Raw genomic sequence first — 20,167 nt, 5'->3', positions numbered from 1 at the left:
CTGTTCAAGTGCTCGAGGCCAGGCTGGATGGAGCTCTGAGCAGCCTGGTCTGATGAAAAGCGTCCCTGCCCATGGCAGGGGGTTGGAACTGGATGATCTTCAAGGTGTCCCTTCCAACCTGAACTATTCTATGATTCTGTGATTCTATGAACTGATGTTTGGTAGCTACAAAAGCTGCTTAAGGCCAGAATCGTGTTGTGTAACTGGTTTGGAAAAAGCATTACAAATAAAAAAAAAAAAAAAAAGAAAAAAGAGAGTATTCTTGTCAACAGATAAAATCATTGAAATATAGCGGTTTAGGTCTTTTCCATATTTTAACTTCAGCATCAAGTGTGCCTTTAAATCCATCTGAAAATGCAGAGGAGTGCATTTTAACATTCTGTCAACAAAAACCTGTGTGTTTTAAAGCTTGCTGATCTGGGATGAAGCAGCACTGAATAGAAATGGTGATTACAGAGCTACTGACAGAACATTTTGAAAAAAACAAAGACTGTTGGCCTTCGCCTTGCTAGATCCAGCTTGGCACAGTGAAAGCAAATCAGCCATTTATTGGCTTCCAAGGTGGAAAAGCTATATTAAAAAAAATGCTCAGGTAAGTTTTTCAATACATACATGTTCACGAACGAGTCACAGCCAATCCTGTAAAGGAATCCATGAATTGCCAGTGAACATCATCACCTGAACTCATCAACCATAAACTCAAAAGAAATGCAGAAACCAGAACGATGTGGGAATACTTCCAGCTTCAGAGTTCTTGTTTATGAAAACCTCTGGAGAGAAAAGAAAATGGGTGGCTGGCTGCCAGCTGAGGCTATTTGTCATAAATATGCCCCGTAGCACCTTCTGGAGACCAGTGTGATTTCTAAATATACTCCTGGCCAAACCCCATGATTTAACTCAATATGCTGCACTTTCCTGTTTTACTTAAAAGGCTTGATTTTGGTTCTCTCTATAAGCTGAACATAAAATAGCCTTATTTGCTATAATATGTGGAAGAATAACTACAACTGAGAAGCTGCCTTTGTACCTGTGAATGGCCATGGAGCCTCCTCCCCACACATGGACATCAGCGACTATCTAGGGAGGAACAGCACAAAACAAATTTCCCATTTTCTTTTCACACCTTTTCCCTGAAGGAGAAGTCCTGGTGCTGAGAGGTGGGTGTGGGGCTGGGTCTTTCCTGTAGGAATTATCTTGTTCCCTTTGTGTTTCTCCCAAGGCCCAGGGATCAGTAATTTACAGCTAAGCAGAGGCATGTTTCAAGCCTATTTCCAAACACATGCAAAAAAGAAAGTTTAAGACCCATGACCAAACTCTGCCTTGTTTTTTACCCTTGTGTGGAAGTTGAGTTGCCAAGGCATAAACAAGAGCAGAATTTGGCTCTGTATAATTTATTTTTAAAGGATTTCCTGTTAACCTCGGCCTCTAAAAGACAACCAACAGCTAACCTTGCCCCACAACCTACCAACATAGAACAAAACAACCACAAATCCCTCCAAACTCAGGAATCTCACCACTTTAGGAAAGAACAGTTTCTAAGCAGCAGATACAGAAAGAAAGAGCAGGCAAGGCCTGATCTCAGCTCTGCATTAACTGGCACTGATACCAGAAGCTGTAAAATAAAAAGTCTCAGATCAGATACAATAACCTGCTCCCTCAGTTCATTTCTCCATGAAAGCTGAATGTCTTCTTCTCTTTGGAATGCTGCAGACAAGGAGACAAATTTCAAACCAAGAAATCTGAGAGCAAGACAGAATGCCAATCAATCAGAGACTGTGGGACTAATCTGGTGACTCGGCACAACCAAACATAGATTTGTTTTCCTAGTGAAATGAGTTGTAATGAATAAAGTTTGCTGATTTTCAGTCAGCAGGGGCTCTGTGCTTTGTTAAGCTCACAACTTGATTCTTCTCTTCCTGTTTATTATTCTGAATACAGAGTTTTGAGTGGCAATGGTTAGAATCATAGAATCAGAATCATTAAGGTTGGAAAAGGCCTCCAAGATCAAGATGAATTGCCAACCCAGCACCATCAAACCATGTCTCAACCGCCATATCCATGTTTTTCAAACATTTCCAGGGATGGCGACTTCACCACTTCCCTGCGCAGTCTATTCCAATGTTTTAAAATCTTTTCTGTGATTTATTTATTTTTCCTGAATGTCTAATCTAAATGTCCCCCAGTGCCACTTGAGGCCATTTCCTCAAGGTGTGTTTTTAAGCGGAAAAAAGAAAACGATTCAGACGCCACGAAGGTCAAGTGGGAACGTGACTGTGACATGAAGGATTGGATCTCACACCGATAGCCATCAGGAAATTCCCTGTCTGCACTTTTGCTTCCCTTCTGGCCCCATTCCTTGATATATTGTTATTGCAAGTCATGAAAGGCATCTGCAGCCCAGTTCTAGGCGTGGAGGGAGGATGAAGAGGGCTCCGTGTGGGAGATTAATCTCCCCTTAGGGGGGAAGATATGCCAGGAGCAGTTGTGGTGTGCCACTCACTGCTGCCCTACTCCTGCAGAGGAGTCACAACGGTGGTCAAATGGCAGAATCACAGAATTCTTTAAGAGACCTTAAAGATCATCCAGTTTCACTGTCATGAACAGGGACATCACCCACTAGACCAGGTTGCTCAGAGCTTCACCCAATCTGGCCTTAAACACTTCCAGGCACGGGGCATCCATGTCTCTGGGAAACCTGTTCCAGCACCTCACCACTCTCACAGTAAAGAATTTCTTTGTAATGTTTAATCTAAACCTGCCCTCTTGCAGTTTTAATCCATTCCCCTTTTCCTGTCACTCCATGCTCTTGCATAAAGCCCCTTTTCATCTTTCTTGCAGGCTCCTTCAGACAGTCTAACGCTGCAATTAGGTCACCCCTAAGCCGTCGCTTTGGCAGGCTGAACAATCCAAATTTTCTCAGCCTTTTGTCATAGGAGTGGTGCTGCATCCCTCCAATTAACTCCGCGGCTTCCTCCGGACTTGCTCCAACAGGTCCATGTCCCTCCTGTGCTGGGGACCCCAGAGGATGGTGTTCACCCTGCCCTTCCTTCTGTGCCCCGCACACCTCCTGCCGCCCCCAGGCCGGCAGCGGGTGCCCTTCCCGCGGCTTTTGAGGGCAGCACCTGCGCTGAGTTTCGAAGGGGCAGGCGAAGGGCTCAGGTTCGCAGGCACCCCTGCTCCTCTCCCTCACACCAGCACCGCCATGCTCCCCTCCCTGCAGCCGGTCCCGCCAGGGGGCGGAGCTTCCGCGCCCGGCCCCGCCCTCTGGGCCCGCCCCCGCCGCGAGGAGGGCGGGGCGCCGAGCCCGGGGGACGCGCCTGCGCGCTGCCGCCACCGGAGCCGGAAGCGCGGCGGACGGGGCGGAGCGGGCAGCCTTGGGCGCCGCCATGAGCTTCCTCATCGACTCCAGCATCATGTTCACATCGCAGGTACCCACCCCTTCCCCGCCGCTGCGGCGCGGCGCCTCCGGCCGGGAGAAGGGCGAGGGAGCGGGGAGGTGCCGCCGTCACCGGGCTGCCCGCTCCCTGCGCCGTGTCCGTGCCGGAGGAGCGCGGGGGCGGCGCCTGGGGGCGCGCGTGCGCAGCTGTACGCGCCGGGGGCGCGCGGACCCTCAGGGCTGGCCCGGCCGGACCGAGCCGAGCTCAGGCAAGGCGAGCCCAGCTCCGCTTAAGTTTAAATTTAAGTTTCTCCAGTAGGAACATACGGGGAAGTTCATCTTGCTGGTCCCTACGTGGAGTGCTTGGTTTATTTCTGGTATTTCTCAACAAGGCTGGTCCTAGGCAGTTGGACCAGATGAAAATGCGTTTAAGGGGATCACAGAGGAATCTGATTTAAGCTTCTGAGCTGGTGTGAAATCTTTGTTCTGTAGTGATGAGAGATGAGCTGAGGAAAAGAAGCCTTTCCCCACTCAGCAGCGGGTGGTTGCCTTAGATAGACTTCAGTGCACAACTTAATTCCTGACAATTTTCAGGAAAGCTTTTTGCCATTTCTTAGAAGAACAATACCTTCCCATTTGATAATGCTTTGACTTTTGCTTACAACGTCCTTTTTCACTCTTGGTGGCTTGAGTGTAGCTTTGGTACTGTTAACAATTCACCCAGAACAAAAACGCTGACTTTTTTGCTATAACTGAGCTCTGACTTAAAACTTTTCATTCATTTCTGATCGCAGCTTTGAATCCTATCATCATCTTCAACAGTACCAAGTTAGATGTCCAAATCGCTGTGTGTAATTGTCAAATGCTCAAGATTTTGCTGAGTTTCCATGTCACATTCACCTGCAGTGTCTTGGAGCGTGAACTTTTACCAAAATGTCTTTCTTTGCTTTTGTACAGTCCCTAACACAAGAGGAGTCTAATCTTTGCGTTCCGTTTTCTGTTACTGTTGTACTTACTTATCTCTTCATCTTTTACTTAATTCTTTTTGAAGATTTTGTCTCTTTTTCCTCCTTCCCACTGTTGAATGTGGAATTACTTTATGTAGATCTCATTTGCTTATCATACTTCTTTAACTTATGACCTGTAGATAGGAGGCTTATGGAATATCTTTCCTTTTTGCTAGCAGCTACTTTAAAGTCTGAAGTCCTCCTCAAACAAGTTTTGCCAGCTGTTACCAATCACTCATTTGACCTCATCCCTGTTTCAGATGTTCTTTCAAGGCAGCTGTGTTTGATCTTCTTGCCCAGCATTCCAGGTATTCCATGTCTGTAAATCATGTTAATGTCTTTCCTTTGCCACAGTGGTTACTCCTGATGTGCAGGGAGGTAATCTACAATAATTCCTTTGTTTTTTGTCTTTGAATATTTCCCATCTCCACAGCAGGGTGGGCAGAAAGCTCTGGCCTTTTCCATGTGCTCTGAAGAGATACACTGACTATGTTCCTTGAAGTCTGACATATATTGAAGTTTGTCTTTGCCTTGGTCAAAACTACTTCTGTAAAAAATACTGAGTATTTCCTGAATTCTCTTTCTGCTTGGGTTCTTTTGAATCATTACACTCCCTTTCAGTCTTATGAGGAATAGATGGGACTGCTTATAGGAGGCCTGATAACACAGACCCCTTTTACTCTCTGAAGACAGGTAATTGCAATTTTGGCCACCTTGTTCAATTTGTATTTACGTCATTTAAGTTATCTGCAAAATAGCTGTGCTATTAAGTTGATCCCTTCAGGAGTGAGAAGAAACTTAAACAAATTTTGTAATGTGCTTTCACAACCACTGAAATGAAAAATGTTATTGGCTTTTTGTGCTTCACCTGCCTTGTCCATGTGGCTTTCTGCAGCTCCAGATTGTGGCTCGAGGCATTCAGCACTGCCTTTTCCTCACCTTAGAAATGATTGTAGTGCCTTTCACCCACAATATGTCAGTGTCTAACCAGATGTACTGTAAAGACCTCTACAAAAAATTCACATACACTTCTAGTCTACAAGAAGCAGCAGATATTTTTATAAATTTTACTTATCCTTAGAAGATGTGTATGTGGTGGGCATTCAGGTGTTTGCTTTGCCTCCATTTCTGTATTTCCTCTAAAAAAAAAAACCATAGGCGTTAATTCTGTAGATTACAAGAGTGAAACAAGAATCAACAGTGCAGAGGATTCTCACATGCCAGGAACTGAGGAATTCTGAGAATTTAGGAGCACCAAACTCTGTTGTCTTGACTAGATCTTCCTTAGGGCCATAGCCTTTTGTGTCTGCTACACTTGGATATTTAAAATACATTTTTTTTCCATGGTACAGTGGCAAGTTTTAATCTTTTGTGGATCTTGGGTGTTTGGGTTAGCTCTTTTCCTTCCATTTGAGTCAGGAGCGCAGTGAGTTTGTGTTCGGCAAGCTGCAGGATGTAAATGTCTCTTTTTTTTGTCTCTTCTGCAGGTGCTGTTCTTTGGATTTGGCTGGCTTTTCTTCATGCGAAAGCTCTTCAAGGATTATGAGGTGAGAAGGAACTTTTCATTACAAGTCTGTATCTTAAAAAATTGCTCCCAAGTATAGAAATATTTTTAAAACCGCATTTAACCTTATTCCTCTCTTTAATCCCTTTTTATCTTATCTGCAGTTACTTTCTTTTAAATTTCCTTTTGTGCTTCTATTTGAAACACTCCTAGATGTCTGAGGAAACGGGTTCTCCTGTGGCCACTGGAAGTTTCTATACTGGCTACTGTTAAATAAAAAGAAATATGCAGGAGATGCAGGGGTAATAGGAAATGGAGGGAACTGTTTTGCCTTTTGCCCTAGTAAGCCCACCTTATATAAAGTGAAATTTTTGAGACAAAATCAAGGTCAGTGGCTAACTTCAAACTCAGTGAGATGTGTCAATTGCAGCTGATTTGGTTGTGAGGATTGGGTGGGATAAAAATGTTGTTCTCTTATCCTTAGTGGAGTATGAGATTGTAGTCTAGGTCAGAGATGGTTTAAGTGGAAGCAAAATTCAGACCCTATCAACGACTGAGACAGAGAACAAGACCCCAGCAGTTTTTCTCATATGGATTTTGTTTTTAAATCTAAGGTTAATATCAAAGAGCTTGCTTTGTGTATGAGTTTGCGCTCTTGTTTTCCAAGAGACTTTTGGCTTCCTCCTAAGCAGATAAAGGGCTTGGTGCCTTTAAGCAAGAGACCCAGTTGTGGGCCATCATACCTTGTGATTTGTTTTTTTATCTGAGGGATATCAGGATGCCAGTCCAGAAATGTAAATGCCTGGTGTCTCTGGATTGTTCTCTGCATTGTAGGTGCGACAGTATGTGGTGCAGGTGATCTTCTCTGTGACTTTTGCCTTCTCTTGTACCATGTTTGAGCTCATCATCTTTGAGATTTTGGGAGTGCTGAACAGCAGGTGAGTCTGGGAGCTCACTAGGGACTGGCCTGCCTTGTGCTCTGCAGCATCGTCAGTCTTACTTCTAAATTAATGGATTAGTCTTGGTTTGGGGAAATTAGAGGAGAAAAGTGTCAACAACTTAATAAAGATGTTTATGCAGCAACAGTTGTTTATTTGACAGAACGTGGGACTAGTAGCCATAAGCTTCCAATTTTGTTACTAACATGCAATTGCTATTAACAATTGGTGTAGGTCCTTAGGGCAGGGCTTTAGCCTTTGACTTTATCCATTTGTGAAGTTAAAAGAAATAATTTCTTTTATGGAAGTATTGTAACTCTTCAGATCATGCTAAGAGCACTTTTCATATGCTAAAGATTACAGAAACTTTAAGCACTGGTTTTTCTTTGGTGGTCAGAGAAGTGGATAAGATGTGAAGCTAATTGTGGAGTGAAAGCCACATCTCTAACAGTACAGGATTTGTCAATCAAAGGTGAATCCTCTCTTGACAATAGGGTGAGGACTTCTACCTAAAGGGGATGTTAAAAACTGTCTTCTTTGGAAGTCAGTAGGAAAGAGAAAATAGCCTCTACATGTTATTGTTCTAAGTTGGGTTTCTTCTTATTCTGTCTCATCATACAAGTATAAGAGAGCAGACAAAGGGGTTGAAAGGCAAGAAGTACAGAACTGATGAAAGGTAATGTTAGTTCTGTATGTTATTAATATGTGGGGCTGGCAGCCAGGGAGATCACTGAGGAGAATGCCTTTATAAGCTTCAATAAAGAGCTAGACTTCAGTGTAGATGAAAATGTTTGCCTCTAAATTAGTTAGGAAGAAGTGACAAGGATCCTTGTAATTTCTTCTTCCCTGAGGATAAAGAGGATGTGAGTTAATATTGGGAATGGGGACATGTATTTTTCTGTTCAAGTAAAGTGAAAGGTCAGTTCACCCAAGATGAATCTCACCTGCATTTGACTACTGTAATTTGGTCAGAGGAGTATTGATCATGTTGAGATATATTTGTATTTATAAAACCTTGCTTTGCAAAGTCTTGCAGATGAGACAATTCACTCTGAAGTGAAACATGCTGAATTATCAACATTAAATATTTTTAGTCTTTTCAATATGAATTAGCTCTTTTCTGACTCAGCTGTTCATTAGAAAATTAATTACCGCTTGTACTTAGTTTTGATTTACTGTTCAACTAGATGAGCAGTCAGTCACATGAATCATGCTGCAACTGGCATTAGTAACCATAGAAAATACAGTATTTGATAAAATACCCATTGTGGTTTTCTGGATAGTTGTTTAGTTTTAAATACACATTCCTGATCTCTGTATTTAAAAATAAAACCATACAAAACCCCAAACCAAACAACTCCCTCTCCTCTACCCTAATTAAAAAAATTTCCAGAACATTCTATATTCTAAGCCAATATTAGTCATTGTTTGATGTAATTGAAAAGATTTCACTGACATACAATTTTCTTTGAGAAATTTGTTGTATTATATCGTGCTAATCAGTATTTTGGCTTTATTTCAGCTCTCGATATTTTCATTGGAAGCTGAATCTGTGTGTCATTTTGCTCATCCTGGTCTTCATGGTGCCCTTCTACATTGGTTACTTTGTTGTGAGCAATATCAGATTATGTGAGTACTTGGTTTGTGGCAGGGGAGCTGCTAATTTGAGACTAGGAATAGAAATGAGAAATAAATTTGGTCACTGTCCTTGTACCTCCCTCCTTGACCTGGCTTTGTTCTGGCTAAATACCTTCACTTTAGAACTTTATGCTTTATCATGAACCATTTATTGAACAGTCAGGAAATGCTTTGCTTGACCCCAGCAAATGCTGCTTTTCTTCACAGGTTTCAACAAAGTTGAGCACTTCAGAGTAATATTACTGGGATTTGTTCCTTTGCAATTTCAAACTTGCAGCCAAACTCTGCAACACTTGGCAAGGCTGTGTTGTTCTGCTAGGGGGCAAAAGAAATGAGGCAGAGAAGCTCAATAAATCACTTTGGGAGCAGAAAAGCACAATAAATTACTTTTGCTTTTTTTGTTTCCACTTATCTGGATGAGGCCTCTTCCATGGGCTAATGGACACTTAACTCTTGAGCTGTTGATACTCATCACTCTTTTGTGTGAAGCTTAGGCACGTAGGTCAGGAATACTGAATGTGTAGTTTTGCCATGAAGATGAAATATTTAAGATTCACGTTCAAAATCACACAAGAAAGCAGTGAAGTGGTCCCATGTGGACCCTAGAGCCTTGTGGGAGGTGAAGGGGTGCACACTGCAAGGTGTAGCTCTGTCAGATGACACCTACTTTGGCACCTGTTCTCAAAGTAGTGTTTAGATAAATGTAGAAATGTTGCAAGCTATAAAAAGCCCTAAAAGAAGAACCTATTTCAAGCATTCCCTTTTTCCTCTCCATTAGTGCACAGACAGAAACTACTTTTTGCGTGTGTTGTGTGGTTGACATTCATGTATTTCTTCTGGAAGCTGGGGGATCCATTTCCTATCCTCAGCCCAAAACATGGTAAGTTTCATTTTCGTGCTGATTTCTTCTCTCCTGAAATAGGCTTTGTTATTTCACTTTTATTTTGGAGCTGTTACTATCTCAGCTCTGCAGCTGGGACTGTAGAAAGTAGTTCTTGCAACTGAGGGTCTGCTCTGCTTTGAAATCTGCAGTTTAAAGGTTGTCAGACTGACAGAAATGGTTGGATACACCTGGATTATTTTCATTAGTTTTCTTTCAGTACCACAGGAAAAATTGAAGGAAGCAAGTCCTAACTGAACCTAGACCATGTAGAGGCATGGTGTACTTCTGAGGGCACAGAAACTACACAAAAAGTTGATCACAATTTTTATTAACTTACTTCTTTCTATTGTGGAGTCTAAGCCTTGATTATTTAAGAAGCAGATCAATAACCAATACTTCATCTGACTTTTTTTCAGTCAGGTTTTTCTCTTTTGTGACTGAAATCAGATGAGTTTAGCATGAGTGATTGTCCACTTGTGTCCAGAACACAGCAGTGTGCCTAAACACCAGAGCTGCATAGACTGTAGCCAGCAATGGGCCTGGAAGTTATATTGTCTTTGGTACAGATTCCTGCTGTGCCTGAGTCCAGAGGCTGTGGAGTATGAGTTGGTAAATCCTGCTGGATGCCAGAGCAGTTTGTGTGCAGAATTAGCTTGGGTATCTCTGGTCATGAGTATTTACAGTGTAAAGATACTCTGCACTCGGGCTACTTTGGGTCCAACAGAGTTAGCATGTGGCTGGCTGTGCCGAAGGATTGTAACACTGTTAGAACCAGGCTATTTGTGACCTGTGTAACTTATATTGACCTTCTATTTCCCCTGCACTGGAAAATTGTTTGGATATTGTTCCCAACAGATGAAATTCAGTCAGTTTCACAGAAATTGGTGAATGTCTGTCTGCATACAAAACGCTCAACTTAGTCCTTCTGTTCTGTGGGAAGCTGCGTGACTCTGTGCACACAAGAGAAGCTGAAGGATAGCAACGAGTGTAGGGTCTACTCAGCCTTTTGTCTGTGATCCTGAAAGTTTCCTAAGAGAAAATGTGTGTCTTGTAATTGTGTCATTTGCCTCCAAAATCCAGCAGTTGACATACAGTGTCCCTCTGCCCAGTGTTCATTGCCAAGAAAGACTTGTATCCATTGTGAGCTGCAGAAGGTGCTTGAGTTGGCAGGATGTAATAATCCAGTGGAAACTTAGCCATGGGGTTTGGTAATCCTCTTTAGGTCACTAAAAGGTTCTGGGAGGCTGTGTAACACCTGCCGATTTCCAGAGTGGGTAGTAGGATGTTTTCTGTTTTTAATTGTACTGTACAGGGTGTGGTACCTTCACTTAAGAGTTTTACAGTGCCTTATCCTACCAGGTGTAGACACGAGGTTAGAGCAAAGGGTTCTGCATGTTTATTCTGTGCTGTATTGTTGTGGTGCTGCTGTCCTACCAGTACAGACAAGGTTGTTGTGGGTTTCATCAGGGAGTGATGACCTAATTCAGGCATCACTGAGGATGGGGATTCTCAGTGTCCTGCAGCTGAGAAGTGCACCACTGAGCAAGGGGCTCCCTTGGACTGCAACCTATTTAACAAACGTGAATTTGGGAGCTTGTAGCAGAAGGAAGGTTATGCTTAATGACACACCAGTATTCTAATAAAGCTCTTACCTTTTTCTGAGGTGGTGGAACATTCATTCAATTTATGTGTGAGTTTCACGGGGAAGCATTGCTCCAACCAGTGGAATGTAATGTCGTTTTGAAGGCACCTCTGTTTTAAGTGCTGCATTCTGACAGTGTGTGGGGCAAAAGGCCAGTGTATTGTAGCACATTCTGTAGCTCCTGTAAATCTCTGTGCAGCTGCACATGACTGGGTGTCTCGGTTTCCCTTTGTGAAGTCTTTTTGCCTTGTTTTCATCATTCATTCCACTTCTCTGAAGCATGAAATGTGGCTTGGCGCTCAGCCATCTCAGCTTTGCAATCGTGTAAGCTCTAAATGTGCTGTGTGTGGCAGCTGCTCTATAACCAGCTCCCTAAAAAGTGAGTGGTGTTTACTACACGTGGCACTGTGTCATGGGAAGGCAGGTTGAGCTCTGTGTTTAAGAATAAGTGCAGCTTCAGTGCTTGGTGATGGTTACAGCACAGGCTTAATGTTCATGTTGAGTTACATGTTTTAGAGTCCACTTGTTGCTCAGGTAGAAGACCTTGTTGGTGGTCACCTCAACAATGTGTTTGTGTCAACCAGGTGTACACTGAACAGCCAGGAGCAGCTTAAGCTTCCCAACTCCACTGTCCTACAAGCACAGCTTGTATCTCATCTGGAGGGGTTGCTTCTAATGGGATGGGGGTTCAGACATTTTTAGGCCAGTGTGCCAGGACCAGTTGGTTTGGTAATAATTTCTCATAATTGCAGAAGTGTCTTTATGGAAGACACTCCTTTATAAGTGCCTGGTGGATGATCTGTGTTCCCATCTCAGCAAATGGCAAACATTCTTTATTAGTTTGGAGCCAAAATATTGATATTTATTCCTCTCCAGATATCCATATATCTCTGTTAAGTTTCTTTGTAGCTGGAGTTCCCCATCCCTGTTTCTAAGCATGGTAATGTGATTTCTGGAGGAGACTTCCTACCCCTTTCTTCTCCTAGTCACTGTCTGTCCTTCCTCTTACCTGGGGTCATTTCAGAGGGAAGGCAGTCAGATTAATAAGCAGCTCTGTGTTGTGTTAGAAAAGCACCAAGTGTGGAGCAGAGTGAAGAGAACAAGGTTGCTGATGCCATGTTTTTCCCTCCCTCAGGAATCCTGTCTATAGAACAGCTCATCAGCCGTGTTGGTGTGATTGGGGTGACACTCATGGCTTTGCTGTCAGGATTTGGGGCTGTCAACTGTCCATACACTTATATGTCCTACTTTCTCAGGTAACTGCAGCTTTGTGGAATACTTGTCCAGCTTTTTTGAGATTATTTTTTGCTTTTCCTGTGACATTGTTTCAAGTTTTCTTTTTACTTTTTTTCTGAATCTAGCTGTTGTCATGTCTGCATGCTAGAACCATTTCCACTGCCGCTGCATATTCCCCTTACAGAGGTTTTTCTTTGTCTCATGGGCATGTGCACATCCCTTCTGAAATGGGGTAGCAGGCTTAATTGGGGGTCTCTATTTTGCAGGAATGTAACAGATGCAGATATTCTGGCATTGGAGAGACGACTCCTTCAGACTATGGACATGATTGTTAGCAAGAAAAAAAGGTGAGAGGACAACAGTAGCACAAAATTATTTACCTCAAGGATTTGCTGTCAATATGGTCTAAGATGGTTGTTGAAATGGTATAAGAAGGATTTTGAAATCTCAAGCGGATTGAACTGTGTGGTGTTTTTTTCTGGCCTGATACATGACTGGTTTTAACACTAAGTAGTGCCCTTTGTGGCTGCAGTGGCACAGATTAGGCTTCCAAGACCATTTGTAACTCTCTGCTGGCAGCATAACTAATCTGTGGGATGGGCATCTTACCCTCCTGCCAAGTCAGGCACCCTTAGGCCTCTGCAGCTGGCTCTTAATTGTGGTTTCAGGACAGAAAGTGTTTTGTACATAATACTGTACGTGATCCTGGTCAAAGCTGAAGCAGGGTAGGAGCTGGTGTGGACACAGCTGTATCTTGCAAACAGCAAGGTTTATGTTGGTTAAGTTTTACAGAATTGTAAAACATCGCTAAGGTGAATGTACTGTAGTACACAAGTGTGCCATCACAACTCTGCTGGCATTGGTTTAGCTTATTCCATGTCCCCAAGCTAAAAAAAACCTACTTTGAGAAACAATGTAGAAACAAATGTTTCATTTAGACTGGAAAGATTTTTGTCTGCTTATTTTATACCCATATTGCATTTTTCATGTCTTGCTATTAGTGCAGAATAAATCCAGTTACTGGAGTCACTTTAAAGATTTGACTGTCTGACAGAACAGTCTCCCAAACTTTTCTTTTGGTGCCTTAATGTTTCGGTGGAACATTTTAATGTGTGCAGGGGAGCTTTTAGATAGCCTAACCTTGCCAAATTTATCACCATGTATGTATCTGCTGATGAGTTTTAGCTGATGCAAGTGTAGTTAAAGCATAACCTCCTTCCCCTTTGAAAATGTTAAGTGGTGAACAACTGTTGACTCTGTATGTATGGTCATGTGTGAGATAGTAAGTAGTGAGAGAATTTAATTACTCAAGTTTAATTGATTTAATTGACTGGAAGCACACTAAAAGACTACCTTTGAAGTTTAAAGATAGGGCTGTTTCTGTCTCTGCTCTTTTGTTTTGTTTTTGTTTTTGGACTTTTGGTCCAGGGAGAGTGATGTTGGGGTGAAAGTCAGGATGCCAGAGGCTTGTAACTAGCTAGCACTTTTGCCTTCCTATGGCCAGGAAATCTGAATATGGCAGCTTCCTGACTATTATGAAGAGCCATGTATTAATCACTTGGGAGTTATAATGAAGCTTCTCCATATGTGTTTAAAAAAAAAACCAAAAAAAATCCCAAAACAAACTGCAAAACTAAGTAGTCTCAGAATTGTGCAAGAAATAGCAGAAGCTTGAGTTCCGTAAATTTTGTTCTCTTTTTTACTTCAATTCGGATCAATGGCTTGCATGATTGAACTATTTGCTCATATAAAGCTGAATTTAAAATCTTTAAATTCATAGGTACATAGATATGTGTCAGTCCAAATGCAACCAAGTAATTGGCAGAACAAGTGGGAATAGCAGTATTTTCCAGCACAGGGTAAATGCTACATAATCCATAAATTCTCAGTGATGTGCTGGCCACCTTCTCAGTAGTACTGAGAGCGGAGAACTTATCAATTAGCACAAGATTTGTAAGGCAGTAGAACATAAAACTTTTTGTTTTCTTTGCTGGTCCTGACTTTTCTTATGCCAACCCTTATTCATGCTGGCTTTCTAGTCAGTAGGAGATAGTTGGTGAAAGTTGTTTGCCCTGATGGTTTTTGCACAGGAATCACTTTTTTCTCCTTCCTGAGCACAATTCCTCATGGAAACTCACCTCTAAGGCTGTCAGATTCTTTATACTCATTCTTGCAGGTGTGGCATAAGTAATCCTCAGGTTTGAAATGCCAGCATTCTGATGGCATTGCATCATTTGGATCATGTTAGGGTCAGATCAGCTGATGTGACACACAAATACCACACAACATCATTACCAGTCTACATGAACAGAGTGTGTGGGGTTTGCCTATGGGTCTGACCTGTGAGGGCTTCAGAACTCGTGGCCACTGTGTGGGTACAGAAATTCCTGCCACCTCTCAAAAGAGATTTGCCTTTGTGTATCTATAGCCTTGTGCTTCATCTGGACATTGCTGCATTTTTTCTGCAGTGCTCTGGATCATTTGGGCAGGACCACGTGAATCTGTGTACTGCGAGGAAAGCAAGGATTAAAAATGCATTTCTTACATTTGGCAGCTATCAGGATTCCAAGATCTCTGTAATTTGTAGTCTGTGGCCATATGTGCTTTTATGTGTATGTGGGGTGCCCCAAGGGTGTTTCTTTTGCTGATGTGAAAGGAATGATGGAATGATTTTTAATTTTTTTTTTTATTACACTGCTTATCAACAGCCTTGAAGAGAGCTCAGTGCCAAATGTAGTGATGCTGGCTGCAGCTACAAGAAAGGGGCTAAACACCACAGAATCATGGATCATCCTGAGAATCCTGTGAATAGTTTTCAGCTTAGGAATGGATAACTTGCTCACAAATTTCAGTGGGGAGGAATGTGAGGGAACGAGACCAGAAGCCAACACTGCTCGTGAGGATTATGCCGCGGTGCACGTGGAAGTGTGAGGGATGAGATGCAGCTGCTGCTGCTGGAGTGTTGGAATTAACTTCAGGAGTCACATTCAGATTGCCTGAAGCATCCAGTGGTTCAGTCCAAGAATGGATTTGTGTGTTTCTGTTTCATAACAGCTTGTCATGCAGCCTAGCAGTGAGTGACAGCATATCAGAGTGTTCTGCACACCATCCAGAGCTCATAGCTCCATGGAAAAGGCGGATGTGCCGTGATAAAGGAGAGGTGTCCAAGTGGAGGGAGGAGCATGAGAAGTCTAATTCCTGAGCTTGAGATAGCACAGTCATGTGTTTGAGGAAAGGAAAGCAACTTATCATATGACTGAGAAATTAGTTTGAATTCTGAATTTTTAACTGGGTTTTAATCCCTTTAGAATTGAAACAGGATCCTGAATGGAAGACTTGGGAAGTGTCTCATTGGATGTCGCTTGATTAGAGCTGGGCTGTACTCCAGAGCTAATCAGGATAATTTTATGTAATGGGATTGGTGTTTAGGGGAAATAAAATGGGACATCTCTTTTTGGTAAATTTAGTTTCACAGAATCTTCTAAGAAACTGGTGGATTTTTTTTTCCTTTTTCTTGTTATGATTTTTTATAAAAATATTATATTCCTAAGAACTTGTGTTTTCTGTTCTTTCAGGATAGCAGTGGCTCACAGAACAATGTTCCAGAGAGGAGAAGTGCATAACAGACCCACTGGCTTCTGGGGAATGATAAAAAGTGTTACAACATCTGTTCCTGGCAGTGAAAGTATCCTTCATCTGCATGCTGGCACCTGCCTTGGGAGGTGGGTCCAGCTTGCTTTGTTTTGAGAGACAGAGTGTTAGTTGGGAGAGTCACAAAGCATTTGTGTTTCAACACGTTTCAAGCCTAATGTCTACTGGGAAGTTTGTGCTCCAGTCTGTCCACAGGTCCACTGTCTGACCTTTTGCCCAGGCCTTGGGCACAGTTTTACCGTGACACAGGCAGAAGTTTTATGTTTCTGTCCTGCTCTATAAATGTTGTGTTGCATCACCATGGGTGAGGTGTACAGTGGATCAGGGGACACTTGATGCACACACTTACCACATAATCACGGAATGGTTTGGGTTAGAAGGGACCTTAAAGATCATCGAGTTTCAACCTCCCATGTAGAAGGAATCTGTTGGGAATGACAAGGGTCTGTATTTCTCTAACAGAGTTGCTTACTGATGATTTCTGTCAGACCATTTGAAGTGTGCATTTTGCTTATTTGAGGCTGAGGACTCTTCTTCCTCTCCTTTCACACTAGCTGCTAAAATCAGAATTTGGCCATTAGACAGACTCTCCATAGTAATCACTAATCTCTTGGAGCAGTTACTCGGCAGTTTGTTTATGAAGATGATCTGAGATGACATATTGTGATATGTGCTTCAGTGGCAAGGGACACTGATCAAAGTGGAGCAGCAGCTTTTGAGAGCTCTGCTTCTGTTCTGTGATGTAGAAGGAGAGGAATAGAAATAAAGAGTTTGTTGCACAACTGCCTAAATACTGTGTCCTGCCTACCTCCTTAAACTGGAGTAGTGTGCATGAAGTACATTCTTGAGATTTCTTTGGTGCTGTATTAATGAGGAGCATGAAGGCTGAATGACAAGGCTGATTTGGATCTAAGAAAAGACCAAACCACTAGATGTGGCTCTTGGGCTGAAGGTGGGTAATGTTTTGTTCTTAATTAACAATTCATGATGTGTTCTAGCCTTGACTATGTTGGCTTGCCAGATCTGTCCCTTATCCAGCAAGAAGTGGATGCCCTGGAAGAATTGAGTCGGCAGCTTTTCCTGGAAACTGCTGACTTGCATGCAACAAAGGTACACAGCAAGTAACTGCCCAGATGGGTGTTGGGAAGTCAGAGTAGTTTGAAAGAATACATGTGTTATGAGAAATTGAAACCTGTTCAATAGGGAAATGGTGCAATGATGTAATGCAGTGGAGTGAGGATCTGGTTCTTTAACTTTGGGGTAGGTGACAGTTCCCTTCCAGTTTAGATCCATCCTTGAGTCTACCCCATGGCCCTATAACCATTCACAAGCTTATGAATTAACACTTGGGAGGTCAGAAACGTTTGAATTAAAAGATGTAGAAAGACAGGGCTGTATTTGCTGCTGTTGGTGCTACATTGCAATTTATTTTGTGGGTGACTGTGAAAGTGACGTATTTTTTTTATGTTCTACTCCCTCTTTTTGTATTTCCAGGAAAGAATAGAGTATTCCAAAACTTTCCAGGGAAAATACTTTAACTTTTTGGGTTATTTTTTCTCCATCTATTGTGTCTGGAAAATCTTCATGGTATGTAAATGCTTTATTGCATTTTCTGTGGATGTATGCAAATATACCCTGCATAGATTATGCTATGCAAGCAGTTCATTAAGTAATGCTCTAGTTTCTTTAAAATCCAGAAATTCTGAAAGAAACTAGCCCTTGGTTGAAATAAAGCTCTGGATCTGGCTTTTTCTATACAGCATCAGACCAGTAATTCTTATATGCATGGGTTTTTTTTGCCTTTGGCAATCTGACCACCCCCTGCCCTTTCCTTGGTGGTACAATAGAAGAGTCATGCATGATCCTCACCTGTGAGAGTGAGAAATGCTTTTGCCTTTTTTTTCTTGAATATAAATCCATCTCTCTTGCAGGCAACCATCAATATTGTATTTGACCGTGTAGGGAAGACTGATCCAGTCACAAGAGGAATTGAGATCACTGTAAATTACCTGGGAATCCAGTTTGATGTGAGCCTTTATTCATTCTTACAGCCTTTTCAGGAATTCATATCTTATCTGAATAAAATCCTGCTGCTAGGGAGAAAATGATAGACCCTGAGAATGTGGCTTTGGCTTTTGACTTAATGAGGAGGAAAGGAAAATGCACCATGAATGTTGCTTTCACACTGATTTTATGCTGAGATGGTGATGTGGTCTTGCCAGAGAGGCAGTGATTTGATGTTTTTTTTTTGTTTTGGGAAACCAGAAGCACTTTAGACAATCTTCTTGGATTAATACATTTAGTTAAAGAGTATTTTGATGTAAATTTTGATTGTTTGTGCAAATAGTTGTTCTGCCATATACACTTCTAAAAGATATCCCAGTGAAAATGGGGTTCTTTGTGTTTCATATAAACTAAATCTCCTCTTGTGTTTGGAGTAAAGAGTTGCTAATATATTGGTGAAAATGTCTGTTATATAAACCTGTCTACAATGGACATCTGTACAGTTAGGAGAGACAAAGACCCTGAAGAATTGGCAGCTATACAATGTGGTGTACATGAGGTTAGTTCAAGTTTTAACTGTGTTCTTCTTGTTGATACAGGTCAAATTCTGGTCTCAGCATATTTCCTTTATTCTTGTTGGAATAATCATTGTTACCTCTATTAGAGGGTTGTTAATCACACTTACAAAGGTAAGAACCAGGAATATTAAGTGGTTTTTCACAGAGAAAGTAATTATCATATCCATATTTTGGTGGAACAAGTACTGTATAAACTTTCAGTTTGCATTTATGTTTAAATATCTGAATATAAATTCTTGCAGAGGGAGGAAGGTAGGAAGAATACCTTTTGCAGGATATTTCCCCAGTCTCCGTCAGGAAGGGATCTAGGTGTTAAATAAGATGCTGAAGATTGCAAGTGTTCAAAAAGGTGCTGTAGCAAGGCCTTATGAGTAAGGTTGAGGAGATGATGATTAAAAACATTTGGATTATTTAATTTAAACTGCTGGTAGGACTGAAAGGAATGAACAGAAATGTGACTCCTTGACTTGACCTCGCCTTTGGTACCTATGCTTAAACTTCTGTTTCGTGATTTTTAACACAAGGTGCAACTGACTGGGGGAGACTCATGTTTCAGACTAGGGTTTATGAAAGGCTTATGCAAGTTTGAGGTTTATGAAAGTAGGCTACAGGTAGCCTACTAGAATGTATGGTTTTGATTGGGAATTTTTAGATGAAAAGATACTGAATGGTATGTACCTTTCACACTGTCCTAAGGCACATCAGACTTATCTGCTTATTCCCAATGTTTTTGGGTTTTTTTCTCTAGTTCTTCTATGCCATTTCCAGCAGCAAGTCCTCCAATGTTATTGTTCTGCTGCTGGCACAGATAATGGTGAGTATGGAGAACCATGGGCACACCCATGTGCATTTCTGCATGCATAGCTTGTGTGTGTTTAAACACATAACGGTATTTTTGTGTGCTGTCCCCTGTTAGCCACAGAGCCTGTGATGGAGCAATAACTGCTGTCCCTGTTTTAACTTCCAGGGGATGTACTTCGTGTCATCAGTGCTCCTGATCCGAATGAGCATGCCTCCGGAATACCGCACCATTATTACAGAGGTCCTGGGAGAGCTCCAGTTCAACTTCTATCACCGTTGGTTTGATGTGATATTCCTAGTTAGTGCCCTGTCCAGTATCCTCTTTCTCTATTTAGCACACAAACAAGCCCCAGAAAAGCATATGGCCCTCTGAGGCAGAACTGCAGCCATGCACTGCTCTCTGTCCTGTCAGCTGCACTGCTGCAGCTCCTGTGGGTGGGTTGCAGAACTTGGAGAGACAGGACTGCTCTGTGTGTTCTGGCAGTGTAACTGCAAAACTTGGAGAGACAGGACTGCTCTGTTGTGTGTTCTGGCTCCTTGAACCTCCACACGTGTCATCATCAAGCTCTGTGGCTCATTTTGTTCAGTGCCGCAGCTGGAAGGGACGGGGGTGTGTGTATTAAACTTGAAACAGTTCGTTGCCAAGCAATAAAAGCAATCCTGGATACACCACTATCCAGGGGCATCAGAACTTGTGTGGTAGGCTGGCTGAGGGAACACCTCCTACTGTTGGAGCAACATCATCACAGAAGGCACCAAGAAATGTGATTTTTCTTTTGAAAATCAACTTATAATTGGGATTTGGAGGATAGCAATTCTGGAATTGAATGTTTGAGTCTGTGGAATTAAATAAGCTTTTGTAATATGCAAGTATCACAGTTGTTTTTTGTCAGTCCCAAAGACTTGGCT

General features: G+C 42.1%; 1 protein-coding gene across 5 annotated transcripts; it reads left to right on the top strand.

The window, feature by feature from the left end:
• Nucleotides 1-3,340: 3,340 nt before the first annotated feature.
• GPHRB (golgi pH regulator B) lies at nt 3,341-20,123 on the top strand. 5 transcript variants are annotated; one of them, XM_014253624.2, is made up of 15 exons: nt 3,362-3,428; nt 4,644-4,691; nt 5,871-5,930; nt 6,722-6,825; nt 8,348-8,454; nt 9,242-9,343; nt 12,124-12,244; nt 12,491-12,571; nt 15,800-15,946; nt 16,874-16,985; nt 17,370-17,462; nt 17,807-17,902; nt 18,479-18,568; nt 19,206-19,271; nt 19,425-20,123. In XM_014253624.2, the coding sequence occupies exons 3-15, from the start codon at nt 5,904-5,906 to the stop codon at nt 19,629-19,631; spliced, it is 1,353 nt and encodes a 450-aa protein (XP_014109099.1). In that variant the 5' UTR covers nt 3,362-3,428; nt 4,644-4,691; nt 5,871-5,903; the 3' UTR covers nt 19,632-20,123. The 5 variants fall into 5 exon arrangements, with proteins under 5 accessions (XP_005524172.1, XP_014109098.1, XP_014109099.1 ...); XM_088051655.1 differs by lacking the exon at nt 3,362-3,428 and adding an exon at nt 3,716-3,846 and having other exon boundaries at nt 4,563-4,691; XM_005524115.3 differs by lacking the exon at nt 4,644-4,691 and having other exon boundaries at nt 3,341-3,428; nt 15,800-15,909; nt 16,897-16,985.
• The last annotated feature ends 44 nt before the right edge of the window (nt 20,124-20,167 follow it).

This window comes from Pseudopodoces humilis, chromosome 2, assembly GCF_049639895.1.
Source record: "Pseudopodoces humilis isolate 2021_Gansu_Grassland_sample_001 chromosome 2, ASM4963989v1, whole genome shotgun sequence".
In the NCBI taxonomy this organism is placed as follows: Eukaryota; Metazoa; Chordata; class Aves; order Passeriformes; family Paridae; genus Pseudopodoces; species Pseudopodoces humilis.
The sequence above is the reverse complement of the archived record's forward strand: the minus strand, read 5'-3'. Positions and strand labels throughout refer to the sequence as shown.